Genomic DNA, 20,000 nt, shown 5'->3' on the forward strand with positions numbered 1-20,000 from the left:
GATCTGAATTAAAAAGAGGCTCGATTCCAATTCAAGTCCAACCATGAAGAGAATAAAATCATCCGGCATTAAATAAAGGATAAGGGATGCATCACTGTGATTAGGGGATTGGTGGAAGGTTTACAATGAGGCTGCCATAAAGTGAGCTCATTACTATGTTACCCTTGATCATAATGTAATCTTATTCCCTATACGTGACAGAACTCCCCACGCCTACCTCCCGGAAGGCGACAAACCTCTATTTCTTTCAGTAATTCTTGGCTGAAAGTGACGATGCATTTTGCACCATGACTCATACTTCAACATTTCTGGTTAAACGCAATGCTCTACTTACTAAATACTTGTATCTTCGTCTTCCTTATAAAGGGTGCGACCAAGTAAAAAGAAATAATAAAAAATAAAATCAATACCACCCTCCTCTTCTCCATTGCTTGGATTAGTGCAGAGCTCTTTCGTATAATTACATCTTCAGTGTTGATACAAAAAAGGAATTATAAAAGGAAGAAACAAGATAAAGAATATATGAGTCAGTGAGACATGGTGAAGAAGGAACTCGGAGAGGTAGTGGAAGAAGTGCACGTGACTTTTACTGCCGTCTTAGTAACCAACAAGTATGGGAGAATTGCTCACAACTGGGACATTACCATTTAAACAATTTTGAAATTTCTTGAAAACATAACTTTCTAATTTGTACAAACCTTGATGGAGATTAACATTTATTCCCTTACCAGATTTGATCAAACTGCATTCAATAAGGACAGTGTAAGTCCAATTGCTTATAAATAATTCCGTCAATAGTGATAAAGGGTGTGCGTACAAGATACCTTATAAATCATGTAATCAGTTTTATATTGGCCAGACTGCTAAAACACTCAAAACACGAACTAATCAACATAAGAATTACGTTAGAGAGGGAAACTAATCTAGCGGTATATTCAACCACACGAACAAATTTAACCACCCAGATGACTGGTACGTTAAAGTCATCACATATAACAATAACATTACAGAAAGAAATTTAATTGAACGCAGTTTGATCAAATCTAGTAAGGGAATAGATGTTAATCTCCATCAAGGCTTGTACAAATTAGATATCTATGTTTACCAAGACATTAGAAAAAATGAATAAATCGTAATGTACCAGTTGTGAGTAATTGTCCTATACTTATTTGTTACCAAGACGGCAGTAGAAGTCATGTGTACTTCTTCCACTACCTCTCCAAATTCTTTCTTTACCATGTCTCACTGAGCCATATATTCTGTACTTTGTTTCTTGCTTTAATAATTCCCTCTTTATATTAGCACTGAAGATGTAATTATGCGAAAGCGCTCTGCTTCGTTAGTCTATTTTTCCTAGTTGTTTCTCACGCACATATATATATATATATATATATATATATATATATATATATATATACTGTATATATATATATATATGATGAAGGTGGTCACAATGTACCAACATATATATATATATGTATATATATATATATATGTGTGTGTGTGTGTGTGTGTGTGTGTGTGTGTGTGTGTGTGTGTGTGTGTGTGTGTGTGTGTGTGTGTGTGTGTGTGTGTGTGTGTGTGTGTGTGTGTGTGTGCATGCGTTCTTAAAGTCAACAGCTGCGATAGCATTATTCTGTTTATAGAATTTCTTTTCTATGTTGCGCACCAATGTGCGGTCGTCTGGATGCAGATCTCTTAGTAGAGTACTGAAGTCCATGGTATTTTCCTCTAGACGTCTTTCGGCCTTAACTGGCCATCTTCAGGAGGTGTTAACTGGTCGAATTGTTGGCAGAGAATCTGGATTCTGGATTCCAAGGAAAGACCACCTCGCTTGCGCGGGATCGGGTTTTGTGGGAGGAGAAGAATGTCTGCAGGAAAATGAAAAAATAGTAGCGTATAAAAGAGGGCTATTGCCACCGGGCGATTTGCGAGCGATTAGGGGCTTGTTGGTGCTCGTGACTCGGGAGAACTGGGCTAGGAGCTTGGACGGCGGCGTCAATGCCGGGAGGAAGAGCAGATTATATCACCAACGAAAGTTTGGAAAATGGTAGGAGACGTAGTAGGAGAGAAAGGGGGAAAAACGGAAAAATCTTTAGTGGGAGGTAAACTGAAATGAGAAGATGTAGTATAAGAGAAAGTTAGAAAGGAAACGAATTTTAGTCGAAGAAAAAGGAAGTGTATATGTTTGTGCGTGGGATGTGGCTATGTTCGTGAGAGGTGTGTGTGTGTAATTTACGGTGAGTAGATTTCACTTCCCGCGTGTAGAGGGCGTTCCTGATTAGCCCCAGGTAAGGCATGAGAATTCCTGTTTTACCCCAGGTTGGGTTTGAGCTGTTTGCATATTTTTGTAGCCTGTCAGTTAATGGGCTACATGCGATATTATTATTATTATTATTATCATTATTACCATTACTATTATTATTATTACATTATTGCGGCTATCACCAGTCAAGCTGGTGAAGGGGTGTATTACTTGTAGGTACGGTTATACACGTCTTATCGTGTACACCGCACGTGGGACGGGCGCAGCTGACAGATAGTCTGTACGGTGTGGTCTAGGTGTAATATGTTGTATCAGATGTTTGTGTTTGTCGTGCAGTTTTTCTAGGTGTCTTGAGTGAAGTTTGTGTTTGTGTTGGTTGAGTGGACGGATGTTGCAAATTTGGTGTAGAGACTCAGTGGTTCTGAAGTCGCTCCATCGCGAGCCCGTGATGAACTGGACAGCGGCATTCTGAACCTTCTGATGCTCGTAGTTATTAGTGGCACATGTCAGCTGGCTTAGTCCCGGGGATTGGCACAGAATCGGTCTGACGAGGGCTAGGTACAAACGACGTTTGGTTCTCAGTGTTGCAGTTTTGAAGCGTCTGAGCTTACCCAGCACAGCCCTAGCCTTCGCTCCCTGCTTGCGGAAGTGTGGGGTCCAGGTAAGGCCACTATCAAGTGTGCTACCCAGCACACGGGTATGGTCCTTCGCTGGGATGTTTGTGTTGTTTATTTTAAGAGGAGTGTTTGTGATTGTTCTGTTGGTTCGTTTGCAGCAGAATTATACAGCATTGCATTTCGACGCGTTGGTCTTAATGCGCCATTGTTGCTCCCACGCGTGTGCCCCGTCTAGGATATTTTGCATTACGTGTAAGAGAGAGAATGACTCGGTTTGGCAGCATGTTGATATATATCGGCGGGGAGCGGAAAACTGAAACGTCCGCCCGCCAATCAGCCCACGGGGAGCGTTTTCTGCCTTCTGGTTGGTAACGACGTTTCAGGCTGCTGCTGGATATTGATAGCAGGCTTTTTATTGTAAATGAGTACCGCTTCTGTCATTTTTAGTCTTCTGGTGTCGTTGTTCTTTTCGATGATGGTGGTGGTGGTGCCTTCCATATGATGCCTCTTAAGTGCGAGTCCATGCTCGTACAGGTAGTGTCTTCTTATGGCGCTGTCCTGCAGATGTGCTGAAATCCTCTTTGACAGTGTTGTAGTGGTGACGCCGATGTACCGAGAATTTAGGCGACTGCAGTCACCACTGGAACATGTGTGTTGGTACACGACGTTCACCTCTTGCATTTCACTTGTCTTAGGGAGGCAGCTGTTCTTTAGGACTAAGTTGGATGCCTTTCTTGTCTTGTCATGAGCTTTTACCTGTTACCGCTATCATGGCCTCTACCATTGTGCCTGCCGTGATTGTACACAATGCGTAGCACTAGGGTTCTACGGCCTCGTTATTATCGCTAAGAATGATCAAGATTCTGCCAATGATTCGACAGTAACGATGATCCAATATGGTACCATTATGAACACCCAAACTTAACCTTTATGTAACCTGTGAAAGGTTACACTGGCGATTTTAGTCGTGTACGGGCGGTCTTTCTTCGGACGGCGTCGATTACCATCGTCTGTCACCAGGTGTGTAACCTGTGAAAGTTTGCACAAATAGGCGTGAGTAGTCGTGGATGGGCGGTTTTTCTTCGAAGGCGTAGGAAGGGGTAGCGATCTGCCACCACCGCTGCCGTCAGGTGTGTAATATGTGAAAGGTTACACCTGTGGCAGAGAACGTAAAGCCTCTTCGGACTTTCTTGTTTTATTGGAATGAGATATTTACAACATGGCGATGTGATCCCCCTCGTGGAGGTTCCCCATGCACTCTCTCTATGGGAGAGTCTCTCTCCTCTCTCTAGGGAAGAGTTCTACTGTATGAGGCGACGTAGTCGCCTCATATATATGTGAATATTCCTATCCTTACAGATTTGTTGTAGGTTAACAGTTAGATAATAGGTTTGGGATTTGTACAATACTATTTGTGTGTTAGTTGTATTGCAAAGGATCTGTTAATATTGGTTAATGAGTCATGAAATTGTGTATGATTTGCAATTATAATTGTGTAGTTTGGTAGGTATAAGATAATGGTTAATGATCTGTCTGGCGACACTATGTACTTGTTTCGGTAACTTTCCGTTGGGTGGTGGCGTGATGTGTGTTGTATGCCTGAGTCAGATGTTTACGATTTGGAAATGTGGAGGTCAGCAAAGACTGGAGGTATTTTAAAAAGGCCAGTGCCTGTCGGGCACCTTGCATGCATGCGGATCACGTGTCAGGCGTGTGATATATCGTAATGGTCAGTAATGGTATATGGAAAGTTATCAAATCTGTCGAAATATACATCTCCTGTTGCTGATTATTTTATTCGTCTTTAAATGGAACAGCCTTTATATGATCAAGTTATGAGTGCTTTTCAAACATAACTGCGTTCATATAGCAGCAGAGAGGTGCATTTGCATAATCTGATGCATTATGGTGGTGTGTCTTGTCAGGAAGTCCATAGTATTTCAAATTTTCTCAACCAGCGTGTATGCCGTTGTTGATACTTATGCAAGAGGATTAAGGTCCGAATATTCAGATCGTTTGTATTCCCTGTTCTGCCTACGGCTGTGAGACATGGACACTGAATGCAGACTTGAAGAGGCGTCACGACTTCGTTGATATTAAGTGCCTTCGTAGAATTTTTTGGTATTGCTGGCGACTGCTCAAACACACAAAAACAAAAAGTATACAAAGACAGACAGGCAGGTGGAGAGAGAGAGAGAGAGAGAGAGAGAGAGAGAGAGAGAGAGAGAGAGAGAGAGAGAAGAGGAGGGAGAGAGGAGTAAGACTCGTGCCTTTTCAGTGACATTAACTCACCTCTCTTTAGCCGTAGCCAAATACCATATACCATAAAGTACGTCACCGTATTAAAAGAGTAAATCAGATACACTACCAACCCATCACACTCCTACATATATGTATAGCACTAGGTCCTAAATATAGCACTTCTAAGTCCTTACAATAGCGCGAGTAGAGTAAACGTGAGGTAACACTATACAAGAACTATTTAAATACGATCAAATGGACACCACAATAACATCCGTATAAGATTACAAACACCCTCGTCTGGATGAGACATACTACTGATACCATTAGACGATTTTATTCATTTGAGGGACACAGGGAGGCATTTAACATATTTATTCTGGTAGAAGAAACCCCATCTAACCTCCCCTAGTCTCAGAGCCCTCGTTATTGATATGTTGTGACCAGTGAAACGTTATACTACTGACGCATGCGCCGTACTCGCATGAGATTTCCTCTGCCATAATTGCCGACAGTAGCCATATTCGAGTATATTTTTCCTGAATTTTAGTAACGACACACTTTACATACTTTGTTCTGACTAGCCTTAGATTATCTTATTCGGTTGAGAACAGATCTGGGAAAGTTCTTGTTCGTTGGGATTATCTGGGAAGAAGGAGAATAAAAATATGAAATTGATCAGCAGCTATTAACGGGCTAAGGTTCCAATGCACAAAGAGCATTGTGCGCACATGTTGTTCAAGTGCAAGAGCTATAAGAAATAGTTGAAAGGTAAACAGTCCACGTTATTGAATAATTTACGCAATATGATTATCTTTGCAGTACGTACATCTGCACTGATGCTACACATTGACTAACCCTGCAACTCATATTTACAATTTGTACATTTGTTTTGGCTAGGGGGAGGGGGATTTCCAGCGCAGTGAAAGAGTGGATAATTATTTCACTGCCATTCATTTGTTGTACCTGTTGTCATCTGACAACTGAAATCAACTGAGAGAAACCCCATGAGCAGCTAAAGGATTACGCACGAAGTTTGATTTAACTTGGTTTACGGCAAGGTCTTGTCTCGACTCGTGAGAAAACTGAAACTTGCAAGCATATATTTTGTATACAAACAGGACAAGAAACACTAGTATAATCTCTTTCGCTGCAGGGGCGAAGTACAGACGATGGTCCACGTCCTCCGGGAATGCCCCATTGCTCCGACCAAGACCTTAGGGAAGCAAATGAAACTGCCCTTATATGGACACGGTTCTGGTGCGACAAGATATGATGATCTCTTTCGCTGCAGGGGCTGCTCCTTGGCAAAATAGGATCTCTTGGTGACTGCCAGGATAAACATGAAAGTTATGAAACGGAGCGAAAAGGTCAACCCAGACAGACTTCTCTACCTTCCTCTACGAAGTTGGTTTTCCCGCGATGACCAAAACCGCCCGGCATAACAAGTCGTAAAACGCAGTAAAATGATTACAACAGTATCTTACTGTAGGTTTTATCACGAGTACAGTATAGGTAGAAACATCGTTGGCGTTCTCATAGTCAACGAATGTATTAAACTGCTAGTGACCGTATGTAAAATAGATATATTCTATGTATTTACTTATTCGCCTGTCTGTTTCTCTATTCATTTGTTTGTTTTCACGGCTATCTAAAAATTCATCCAATTGCTTATTTCTTCAATTATTGATTTGTTTACTTTACATTTCTATCTTAATTTACCTGTTTCACAACAATATAATATAATTTCGTCTGTCTACAAGATGTGTATATACTGTATATATATATATATATATATATATATATATATATATATATATATATTATATATATATATATATATATATTTAGAAGCTTTGCCAAGGGCTCACCTAATATGGGGATTGGATGAAAATGAGACCAGATCTTCTGGTGTTACGTGAAGCGTGGTCGGGGATTTGTACAGTCTTTTTGAACCATCGCACGTGGCTCAGTCGCTAGCGTCTTGACCTCGTAATTATTTACGAACAGGTCTGGATTCGAATCTTTGGAAGAGCTTCTAAAAATGTTCAATCTGTCTTTAATATATAAAATATATATATATATATATATATATATAATATATATATATATATATATATGTATATATAATATATATATATATAATATATATGTATATACATATATTATATATATATACATATATATAATATATATGTATATACATATATTATATATATATACATATATATATAATATATATGTATATACATATTATATATATATATATATATATATATATATATATATATATATAAATATGATGATGATGATATGGTTTAACGTCACAAACTCCCCCCTATCGGAAGGCTAGGACGGTACCCCTCACAGAGGGCTTTATAGCGTGAAATTTAATTAACCATGCCCTTGGTTCAACTTCGCTGGTGGCAGGATTCGAACCGCCATCCCCTCGTCCTTCGCTGCAAGTAACGACGCCTTACCCACTCGCCTCTTTATAGTTAGAACAAAACCCAAAATACATTATAATCGTGGTGAATGGCTTAACCCTTGACAACATAGGATGCCATACATTCGGTAGAAAAACGCATTGGTGTACGACAGTGTAGTACATAACCTGATAAGGTGATAAATATATAAATAAGATAGAGACGAAGCGACGTTTATTTTGGTTGCAGGTCACGGGAACAAATATTTCTTGCACTGTATGTAGATCAACGATTACGATGGATAACCATTTGATGTCACGGTTTTATGCAAATATTATAAAATGAATTGAATGGGTAAGTAATCATGTAGAAAAACAAACAAATGAACAAATAGATAAACGAATAAACACATGAACACCGCACCAGCAGCAGTTCAAAAAGAAACCAATGTCAAGAGGCAGAAGGTTTTTAATCCCAAATGAAAACGTCAGATTTGTTAGTCAATGAACCCCAGGCAAGTAGGCTCCAGGAAGAAGACCCTATGACAGGCCCCAAACTCCTGCAAGGTGCCAGCAGAGGTGCATATGGGCACACCTCTCCATAGACCAGTGGTTCCCGTTCTGGATTCTGTAGCTGATTCCAGGAGGGACCCCAGACCAATAACGAGTAGTCGTTTGTGGATGTCAGATGATTTAATTCAATGTTAAAAGGGTTTCCAGAAGGTTGGGAAACGGTATTAAGTGAAGGATCTAATTATCAAAGAGACTCGTAATCCCGGGGATTTCCATGCGCGCAAGGCCAAGAACAAGAACAAGAAGTAGCTGACTCTTCTCTTATCCTATGTCTTCTCTCACCGGAGTTATTTTGGGAGTAAGTAACAAGACGGTGATGGCGAAATGGACACATCCACTATAATCTGCTTAACATCTGAAAGGGTCCGGCGTTCCTATGATGCGCTCGTGCAGAACTTTAGCACATACAGCAAGGCTTCTTATCTTTTTGAACAATCAATCACACATGTGCTGTCAACAGACTTACAAATCATTTTAGATTTAACGGATTACCCGGAGTACGTAGTAGCTTTTTCTTTGGAGCTGAAACTTCTTCTACGTGCCACTGTGGACATCAGAGCTTGATTCGTGACATTTACCGTTGTTTTACTGCATTATTGTTGACAGCAAATCACTTCTCATACTAAAAGATTACTATGTATAGATATATATCAAAAGCTCAACAACATAAGCCGTATTTGCAGAGTTCTGATATATAATTGGTCAGGCTTTGATGTCGTGATAACATATTTGTAAAACTTTGCTATCTAGTAGTTTCATCAGAACTGCCACAATGAAGTGTAAGTAACTACCAAAGTATATTACGAGCAATATGGCACAAACCATCACAATAGCTTGATCTTTCCTTTGACTGGAAGGCTTACCCCTTTTAGTTACATTCTAATTCCACCTGTCTGTGAATGAACTCCTTCCATAGGGGAGTATCAAGACAAGTTTCCTACACCGGCATTTGATTTATGTTTCTTCTTGTTGCCGTTAACTGAAACACAGACTTTTTTGAGAGAAATATTTAATTTCGTGTAGGTCCTTTTAGCACCAACAGCAATTATCATGTTTAGCAGTTTATCTAATTGTCTCCCTCTGATCAATTTTTTTTTTCTAAAACAGCTGCTGCATGTATGTTATTTTAATTGTCACCAAGCAATTCTACTGATCTGAAAGAAATTTTCTGAAGTTAAAAAATTAAAGTGTATCAACGGTAAGAAATACAAATCAGAAAAAAAAATAGAACTATGGAAAGGGAGTTGGTGGAAAATATGGTGACGCAAATCTTAGAGAAGAAAAGTAGAAAAGAGTGAAAGTTAAGTTGTGTATATATATATATATATATATATATATATATATATATATATATATATATTTGTTACGAATCTCGCTCACACTTTTGACTTATAACACATAGTAAGAGTAAATGAATGAATGAATGAGTTCTCAAGACCCCATGTTTTTGGGATATCTCAAAGAAAAACTACTAGGCCTTCTGACTCGTAACATATAGTAAAAGTGAATGAATGAATGAATGAGTTCCCAAGACCCCATGTCTTTGGATAACTTAAAGAAATTATAAGGCTGCCATTCACTTTTTGTATTGTGAAAAGTGAAAAAAAAAAATTGGAAAGTTTAACACTATTCATTAAAGTTAACAGGATTACATGAGTGATTACAATCACTGAAACACAAATGAGTAATAAGTTGCAAAACAGAAGATTCCCGCTCGTAAAACTTTTAACGGGGGTGAAAGAGAAATTGATTAATTAATTACCAACGAAAACATTGTCTAGGCTTCTCGCGTCACTGCCATAGACGTCACATAACCCTAAATACAGGGAGAGTACAGAGGACTTACATCAGCCGACAATCCTCCCGAGGCGACACAACCTCTACATGGCACTTAGTATCTTAAACTAACTCTCTGACACGCCCTAGGGCGTCCTGATTCCTTCTACAAAAATCCTCTGATTGGCCCATAGGATTAGCGTCTATGGAGATTGAACCTGATTGGTCAAGTTAGCTGAAACGTTCTGCGCCGCTCTAGGCTGGCGGGAACTATTACGCACAACGAAGAACAAACGCCTAATTGTATGGACCTCTCTCCCAACGCGTCCTCCGTACGCGTTCTCTGTAACCGGACGCCCACGTAATCGCAAGTGACGCCGTTATCCAAAGTAATAATTCTATTCCAACCTTACATATATGGGAATATATGTGACAATATATATATATATATATATATATATATATATATATATATACATTGTCACATATGTCCCACATAAGTAAGGTTGAGATATAATTATCACTTGCGAGTACGTGGGTGTGCGTACGGAGAACGCGTAGAGAGGTTATGATACAATTAGGTATTTGTTCCTTGCTTTATATAACACTTCCCGCCCGCCCAGCGCAGAACATTTCGGCTGACTTGGCCAATCAGGCTCAATCTCCATAGACGCTACTCCTAAGGGCCAATCAGAGGTGATTTGTGTAGAAGGAATCAGGCGCCTTAGGGCGTGTCAGTTTCAGTTCAGGATACTTAGTGCCATGTAGAGGACGTATCGCCTCGGGCAGGATTGTCGGCTGATGTAACTCCATTGTACTCCCTCTGTTTTATTCAGCTAGAAATTATTTAGGTGTTATGTGACGTCTATGGTAGTGACGCGGGAAGCCTAGACAGTATTTTCCCTTGGTAATTATTTCTCTTTCACCCCCGTTGAAATACTATTATTCGAATAGGAATCTTCTGTTTTATCATTTATTGCTCAATTGTATATCCTTGATTATAATCATCTTCTTAATCCTATTAACTTTAATGAATAGTGTTCAACTTTTCAATTGTGTTTTTGTTTCCATTTGTCACGATAAAATAAACGGAAATGGCGACCTTCAAGTGAGTCACCCAAAGACATAGGGCCTTGGGAATTCATTCGTACAATCTTAGAATTCTCACTATATTTTAGAGTCAGAAGTGAACGAGATTCGTAACAATATATATATATATATATATATATATATATACTATATATATATATATATATATATATATATACACATATTCATAAAGATCATTCTCCACATATAAGGGAGTACAGGGTGTTAGTGGAATATGTGGCAAAGCAAAACTTTGGAAAGAAAAATGGAAAAAAGTAAGAGTTAGATTCATAATCAAACACTTTTTTATATAGATACCAGTCTCCGCATATGATTATTTATTTTATTTTTTATTATTTTTCAGAGTCGAAACAGAAGATGTGGCAGAGGCTACTGCAGCAGCGGCAGCGGCGGGGTCAGTTGCTGGAGGAGGACCTGGACATGTAGAGGACGAAGATTTGTGCAGGGCTCTTCTGTTCGACACCACCGTCGATCTCTCGTCATCACAAATCATTCATGAACCAGACAAGAGGAATGCTCAGCCAAAGATAGTTCTAACTGTGCCTAGCAAGGATGAGCCCGAGGTTCAGCAACAGGAAGATGAAATGAAAACAGAAGAAGTAGGAGGAGGGGAAGAAGAGATAGAATTTGTACCAGGGCGGGGATCACCGGGACTCCTGAGAGTGGCAGATAAAATCGACTACATAGATTCTGACGAAGAAGTGAGTGCAATGGGCAATGAGGACGAAAACTATTACAATGAGCAATTTTTCGATGCCAAAGGAGGACTTTACAGATCGAGGGAAGACCTTAACCTTATTGACCAAGCAGAGGAATACGAGAATTACAAGGTGAGCAAGTATTATGAAGCTACCGACGACCCAAAGTGTGAGAATAATAAGATGAGCAAAGACTATGGCTCTACCAACAACGTAAACGAAATTGAGAACACTGCCACATGTTACGAAGACGTGGTAGTTTCAAACGATGCTCCTGAAGTATCTCCGTCTGTTCAATCTGGGTCAGTAAAAGCAAAGGAATGGGTCAAAACTTTCAACGAGGAGGCTTCCAAACGTGCAGAGCGATGGCTCCAGAAACACTCCAGTGATAAGAAGAAACTTCCAAAGAGCCGATCTGAGGTCAGACTTGGCGAAGAAGAAGAAGAAGAAGAAAATAACCGGTGGTCTAATGATAAGAATGAGATCGTATTAAACGCTACGCAGAAGACGAACAAAAAAGGGGCTCTGGGTTACCTTAATTTCTTAAGAAAGGAATTTAATGCCAAAGTAAATTTCACCCCTACAAAAGATAAAGAAAAACATGGGGAAGATTGTGAGGTCTCAGCTACAGATAAAACAGATCTTATACATAAGGAAAGTGTCAAGAAAATTTTCGAAGTACGTGGAAAATTATCGATCAAACCCATTGTTGACAATAAGGATCCGGCTTACAAGGAAACGGACATTTACATTGCTTCGAGTCCTCTAGCTTTATCTTCTGGAATGCCGGAAAGGAAGGCTCTAGTCCTGACAGATTCGTCAGATTGTGACGATGGAATCCTCAACTACTCAACAGATGTTGAAGGTACTCCAGGAATAGAGGCTCATTTCAAGGCAAAAGAAGAGGATAGGAAGGAATCATCAATGCCCATTGTCGTTCCAAAGATCGTAATTGATCATGGGACGCCCGACAATGAAGAAGAGAGTGAGCTGGAACAGGATGAAACCATACCAGACAACGAAAAGGAAGTCTCTAGTCCTATGTTTGCAGACAATAAAAAATCAGAAGTTAACATGAATGACAAATATATAGATAAGGAAGCAGAAGATTATATTGGCGCAGGACAAGAGTACGAGGAAAAGCAAATAGAAAAGAATGACTCTAAACCAGAAGCAGACTCACTAAAGCTATCGGATGACACCAAACTTGACTTAGAAGATGTAAATGAACAAGGAGATACATGTGTATCTGCATCAGAGGTCGACGACTTCCATATCTCTGAGAGTGTAACGAATGCCGACACAACATTAGTTGAAGCATTAAACACACAAGTGGTCTCAGCTGAACTTCATGCTGAGCCTAGAGGATCTGCAGAGGAGATCCATGATGACACACAGATTGATCATACTAAGGACGCTACTTCTGAAAATATCCCGGAAAAAAGTAACATACCCGCTGATCAAAACAATGAAAATATTCTTGAGGCTGTTCCAGAAAAAACGAACAAAAAAATTAATTTGGAAGATATTTCCAATAATTCTCAGCATGAAAATATTCGAGTCCTAGACAAGAAAATGTCCGAGAAAAACAAAATTTGTAACATTGGAGATTCTAAAGACCCAGAAGAAGCTGAAGTTGATGAAGAAACAGTTTCAGAACAGAACCAAATCACTACAGAGATAAGCGACAAACTCATAATTTCTAGTAAGTCAGATCCCGACACAAAGAAAGCTGAAAGAAAAAAGAAGAAGCTACCTGGAGCTAGCCTGTCAAAATCTATCAAGTCTTTTGCAGGTCAGCTTTTTTCTCCATCAGGGGAGGTCAAAGATAATAAAGATACAGGAAAACACGAAAATAAAGTAAGAAGTAGGATACGTATCAGTCCCTTTAACAGGGAGTCCCCAGCTAAAGCTTCTCCGAAACCTACTCCATCACCAGAGCGAACTCAGGAAAGTGATACAAAACAGGAAAAACCCGACAAATGTCCTTCATTGACCACAGACGTAGCTTTTAACCAACATAGATCACCGGAAAACAAGCCTATACCAGATAATCAAAACAAAGAACTTTCAAAAGCAAGTCCTGACCCAGGAAATGTGGAAGAAAATTTAGTGAATGAGTCGGAGCGAAAATTTTACAAGGCTGATGGAGAAATAGATTTTGGTGAGGATGAAACTTCAGAGGGTGTTGGAGATGTTCAACCAGACAAAACTGTGGAAACTGATTTATCTCCAGATCTTCACCCAGTTCCAGTCAGTCTGGAATCAGAAACTGAGAAGATTGTAGAGGTGAGACCGTTGCTTCCTCAAGATGAGTTGCCCATAAACAATGAAGTAAGATCTTCTGAACCAGATCAGCAGTGCATTAAATCCCCTGGGCTCAAAGATGATAATGATGACCAAATGTCCACTAGTTATGCTAGTTTTGTAACAGCAGTTGGTGACATCAAATCCATCCTTGATAATAAAGATTCTTCCAAAGGTGCTAGGAATGGGATTCCCAGTGAGAAAGAACTGTTTGATTCTGAAAATATTTCGTTGTCAAAAGTAGATCAAATCCATAGATCAGATAGTAATGAAGAGTCTGAAAAGGAAAAGGTGCCAGACGTTAACATAACAAACGAAGCTAATCAGACTCCACTGCCGATTATTCCAACTGTTGTACAGGAACTTGTTGAAGAGATAAAACATCAACACCCTGAAGACCAAACGTCTCCTAGCAAAGCGGAGAACAAAGAAGACGAAATTCCCCAGGTAACTCCAGCCATCCCTCACCAAGCCGTCGAGCCACCAAGACCAAATCCTCGAACCAAGAAGAATCGTTATGGATACGCCAAATCACCACTTGCTGTGACAAACCTGCCGTTACCTGATAGTTCAGACAAATCTTCTTTATCTTCTCAAAGTAATCAAGACCGAAAGAGCTCCACATCAAGTCAGGGCACTTCGGAACACTCCTGGAAGTCTGCGGAAATTCCGAACGTAGTTGTCAACACAGATTCCGGGTATGGTGGTTATGATGGCTACGCAGATGGTGAGCACCTCTACTGGGAAATAGGAAACACTAACACGGTGCCACCGAGACCAAGTCCAAGAACCAAAAAGGGAAAAAAAACACCCGGTGATGTGTCCTCGGATAAGCCTCGCGAGACTAAGGCTTCGACATTGAGAGCCAACCAGAAGCATAAGGGCATCACACCAGCAGGGCAGCACAAAGAAGATCATAGGTCCCTGATGCCGGCATGGATCCATGAACGTGGGCCGATCCCGAGCCCAAGATCAAAAAAAGGTAGATCTATGCAGTCGCTTCCCACAATGGTGGGGCAGAGTAGCGGTGTTGAGGATGACGGCGGTGTACAAGGGACAAAGGAGCAGCTTTTACGGGATGCCCAAAGGATGAAGGAGTCTGGTAAAAAAAACTCCAGGCTGCCCTCAAGCCCCGCTGTCCCTACGAGAATGAAGCGAGGTTCCCAGACTTCCATAGCTTCGGCAGGTGCTGACATGAGTGATCCAGAGGGCCTACAGATGTACGGTACTAAGGCGGCCTCTATTGCATACGGCTACACACCCAATCGAGCTGAGCCTCCTCCTGCTCTGGCCAAGGAAGACCATGATTTCTATTTTCATCTGAGAATGACATTGGATGAACCAATAGCTCCTATGCCACTTCTGCGCTCGAAAAAGCCTTCGTTAATTTCCTTGCCCGCCGGCGTAGGACAAGAAGAGGAATTCCCACGCCATCAGAAACGTGGTTCTCTCTATGGTGAGCGACCTGGCAACGATTTCAAGAATCAACATCAACGGCAAAACACAACTGGGGAGTCAGTGCCACCCCCTTTACCCCCTAGGCCTCAGTCCCTGCGCAGGAGACGCCAGTTCAAGTCCTCCTCGTCATACACACCTGACCTTCTCCAAAACAGTTCTGGCAACTCAGCGCTGCAGGTGAGTGAATTACTCCTTAGTGGCATGCGCCCCGACTTTCCCAATTTTCCCGAAAGGTTTATAATAGATTAGTTTATCGGTTATGTTCCATGTATGCCTACTTGAGTAATATATTTAATCCTTGTTGTGTTATTGGCCTCTAAGTCTCTGGAATATATCACATAATCAGGTCTATTTTTTTCTACATTTATGTTTTATATTGTCATGACTAACCTAAGTGCTAGGCTAATCGTGACACAGAAAGAAAAAAAGTTATTTGGCTTTGATTTGTTCGCACGAGGGATTTTAGAGAATCTCAGGTAGGGTAATCAAACTCTTCGTTAAAATGAATGATCATATATAATGGTTAAAGCACATACATCATACATGGACATAGAATAAGTCAATAACTTAATGCACAGAATAATTGTATGAAAATATTGAATATCATCAAAGCATCAACATTATTACATATTCCACATTAATCATAAGTGGGTACGTAAACAGTTACCAGGTTAGCTCAGTTTGCGCAGGATTCGAACGTAGGACCTGGAGATGCAGTCAGACAATGTAGCTAGCTTTGGGATTGTATGCAGCGCGTAAGGACTTGTGGGCGGACGGAGGTATTGTATGTGGTTGGTAGAAGACGTGCCAACGAAGAATCGTCTGGAACGGTCCTGATGTCTCGGAAACAAATGAGTAGTTTGGAAGCGGAAACTTTCCCCTCAATGGTGTTCATGTGGCAGTTCCTAATCCAACGGTAGATGGATCTCCGCCCTCTCTGACAGAGGTCAAAGAGGCTGTAAGTTGAAGGGTGGAAAGGCAACTGACGTCTGCAACATCAGTGTGTAGATGCTGAAAGCTGAAGGTGAGGCCATGGTCTGCAGGTTGCATTCGGTATTGTCTGATGTGTGGCAATCCGGTGCCATTGCCTTTGACTGGAAACAGGGTCTAGTCATCCCTGTCTAGAAGGCGAAAGATGACCAACAGTAATGCAAAAACTACCGCGGCATTACACTGCTCAGTGTGCTAGGTAATGTGATTACCCATCTATTGATGACACGGGTTTGCTCACATCTGCTAAGTTTCAGAGGCCGAAACAGTCTGGATTCACGCTAAATAAGTCAACAACTGATCGGATCCTAGAGCTTCGTGTTCTTGTGGAGCGGCGACTTGAGTCTCAACAGGGGTTTCTTTCAGCTTATGTTGATCTTAAAAAGGCGTTTGATTCAGAGCATTGTAGAGGGCTCTAGGATCTTCTACGGATCCGTAGAATTCCTGCAAGGATTATTGAAATGATATCTGGCTTATATTCTGGAACAGAAAGTGCTACAAAATATGGATGAGGCATGTATAGCTTCTTTCCTGTTAATTCAGGAGTGAGGCAAGGATGTGTCCTCGCTCTAACGCTTTTCATCACCTGCATGGACTGGGTACTGGACTGTTGTTGATCAATGTCCTTGCGGAACATCTATTGGCAACACCATGGTCACTAACCTTGTATTTGATGAAGATGCTGGCCTTCTTGCGGAGTTGCCGAAGGTCCTTATTACAGCCCTCAAGTCACTGCACAGGGAGGCGGGACCACTTGGTCTTGAGGTTTCCTGGACCAAGACCAAGGTCCAAGAGTTTGTGGCCCTGCTGGATGATACAGTTCAATCTGGTCATGCATGCGGCGAGGACATTGATGTCTTGGAAAGTTTTATATACTTTGATGGTGTATTGCATAACAGTGGTGGGTCATTTCAGGAAGTATTTCGAAGAATTGGCATTGCCCATGGTGTTATGGGCTCTCTCAATCAGAGTATATGGCGTTGTCGTTATTTATGCAGGAGGACTAAGATTCGAATTTTCAAGTCATTTGTGCTCCCAGTCTTACTGTTCGACTGTGAGACATAGACATTGAATGCTGACTTGAAGAAGCGTCTCAATGTTTTTGGTACTAAACGCTTTCGGAGAATCATGGCTTATCGCCGGAATGGCTTCGTATCAAACCAGAGACTACAACGTGAGGCTCAGTTTAGGCCAGTTACCAGCATAATTCGTAAAAATCTACTGCGGCTATATGACCATGAGGCACGTTTCCCTGATGTTGATCCTACTTAACAGGATGATCTCCACAAGAGGCTACCCTCGATGGAGGAGACGAAAGGGATGTCCACAGAATTCATGCCTGGGGCAAGTTGATCGAACCTGTCGCGAGTTGTCTGGAGTTAGAAAAGTGGCTGCTTGGGAGATTGCTGCTCGGAAAGACCCTGAAGGGGACTGGCGCCGGCGTGTGAGTGAAGCAACGCACTCCGTGGTGTGTGCTCCCAGTTGATGATGATGATGATGATGATGATGATGATGATGATGATGATGATGATGATGATGATGATGATGATGATGATGATGATGATGATGATGATGATGATGATGATGATGATGATGATGATGATGATGATGATGATGATGATGATGATGATGATGATGATCGGATTCTACCTCTTCCTTTCCTTATCAAACGCCGACAGAGGCTATTCATTGATAGTTTATGTCAACTTCAAGAAGTTTGATTTGGTTACTAGAGAGGCATATTCTGGAGGATGCTTAGGCTGCAAGAATTGCATAATGATTTTTTTTGTTTCGTTTTGGCCTTGTTCTTTGATTCTGAGTGGGCAGAAGGTAGGGATGGATCATGTATACATTTTCCCAATTCTTTTGGTGTGGATGCAGATATTCGTTCTCGACTCGTTTCTTTTCAACGCCAAAATGGACTTAGGAATGAGTAAGATAGTGACTGCTAGTACTTATGAGATTAACAGCAATTATGACTAAATAATTTATCTGGATTTTATTGATAATCCTGCACGACCTGCAGATTTCATGGATCTACTCATACTGATTTTCGAATTTCATGGTGTGAATGATATTCTAGGACATAAAGTCTCCCAGATTATGGCCAAAATTCAAGCATTCGAATTTACCTTGAATCAAGTATACGAACAGTTTGATCTGTGTGTTGAAATTTTGAATATCTTTAATTATCTTTTGAGAAAAATCCATGTATATGAAGGATTTCATTACAATCACTGGGCAACTGGAAATTCCAACTCTTTTGTTGCGAAAGACACTTCCCTCAACTGGATGAAATCGCCTTGTGACACCTAGGATGAATGCTAAAATCGTAAATCGTAGCATAAAAATGAATGAATTGTAAATAGTCTCGACTGGAGTATCTGGCAGCGTGATATCCATGGTAGAGGACTAAAGTTTGCGTTTTCAATACCAAAGTCATACCAGAAGTTCATGAAAATAGTATTTCCAGGCCCTGGAAATGTTGAGGCTTCCTGCCTCTTCAAATAGAGTGGTGAAAGATGGGAATAATCAGGTTTACGTCCAGTATTGGAAGTAGAAGGTGGTGAGAGAGACCGGTCCCAGGATGCCTTATGGACGTTATTGAACATTATTGGACGAATACAGGGGCTCCTTGACCTATGTGGTACTCGATATGCTTCGTTTTAACTTTATGGCGGTACAGAATGTGCAGTTTCATTTGTCATTGTGGGGAGTGTTCTCATTTTCATTTTTTATTTGCTTCAATTTTTTTAACTATGATCATGTACTCCTTTTAACTTCCTATAGCCTAGTTCTATTTATTGATATATATGTATGACTTTATGGTGCTTTAGGTTAGGCAAGTATTTTAGGCTATGGTAATTCCGACTTGCGTCGAAAATCTCCTTATGTTAGTCCGCAGTAACGGATCTCCGACTTAACTCGAGGAGCCCCTGCACAAGGAAATATGGAGATCCTGACTATCTAAATGAATATTGGAAAATTTCAGTAAAATTTAAATAGTAGCAACAACATAGTTTCGAGTGGCCAGCAACTCAGATCATACAAACGTCAGCGGATATCCCGGTCAATAAAAACTGTATTGGAAAGATCACTCCAAGAGCAATGAGCATGATGATAAATGATAACGATGAGATGGGGACATATCAATTACCTTACAGGATATGATGGAGTAGTGGTTTACATACCCGTGGCTGATGGGTGACTGAGCCCTTGTGAAATATTTCACTAATTAAAAATATGTTAGCCTTTTAAAAGTTCTATGTCATTGGCTAAATGCTGTTTTGTCAACCAACTTACGTCAACTTAAAGATAAAACATCTATTGAACAACCTAAATCAAATATTTGTCTTGATAAGGAGTACGAAGAAACTTCACTAAAATTTCTTAGAGTAGAAACATCAAGAAAGGTTAACCCATTAAACTCCGATGAAAAGATGTCTTGTCATTTGGTCAAATAAAACAAAAAATCATAAAACACCAAAATGTTTGATCAAACACCAGAAAAATATGACGTCAGTCCTCGCACGAAACGA

General features: G+C 40.5%; 1 protein-coding gene across 7 annotated transcripts in view; it reads left to right on the forward strand.

The window, feature by feature from the left end:
• The window catches only part of LOC143017862 (uncharacterized), a 406,996-nt gene that overhangs the window by 252,660 nt on the left and 134,336 nt on the right, over positions 1–20,000 (forward strand). For all 7 annotated transcript variants that reach the window (XM_076172842.1, XM_076172843.1, XM_076172844.1 and 4 more), the window contains one exon: positions 11,352–15,648. In XM_076172842.1, the coding sequence (XP_076028957.1) occupies positions 11,352–15,648 (4,297 nt within the window). The remainder of the gene's footprint in view (positions 1–11,351; positions 15,649–20,000) is intronic.

The sequence above is a fragment of the Oratosquilla oratoria genome, chromosome 33 (genome assembly GCF_046742065.1).
Source record: "Oratosquilla oratoria isolate Oo_2021 chromosome 33, ASM4674206v1, whole genome shotgun sequence".
Taxonomy (NCBI): Eukaryota; Metazoa; Arthropoda; class Malacostraca; order Stomatopoda; family Squillidae; genus Oratosquilla; species Oratosquilla oratoria.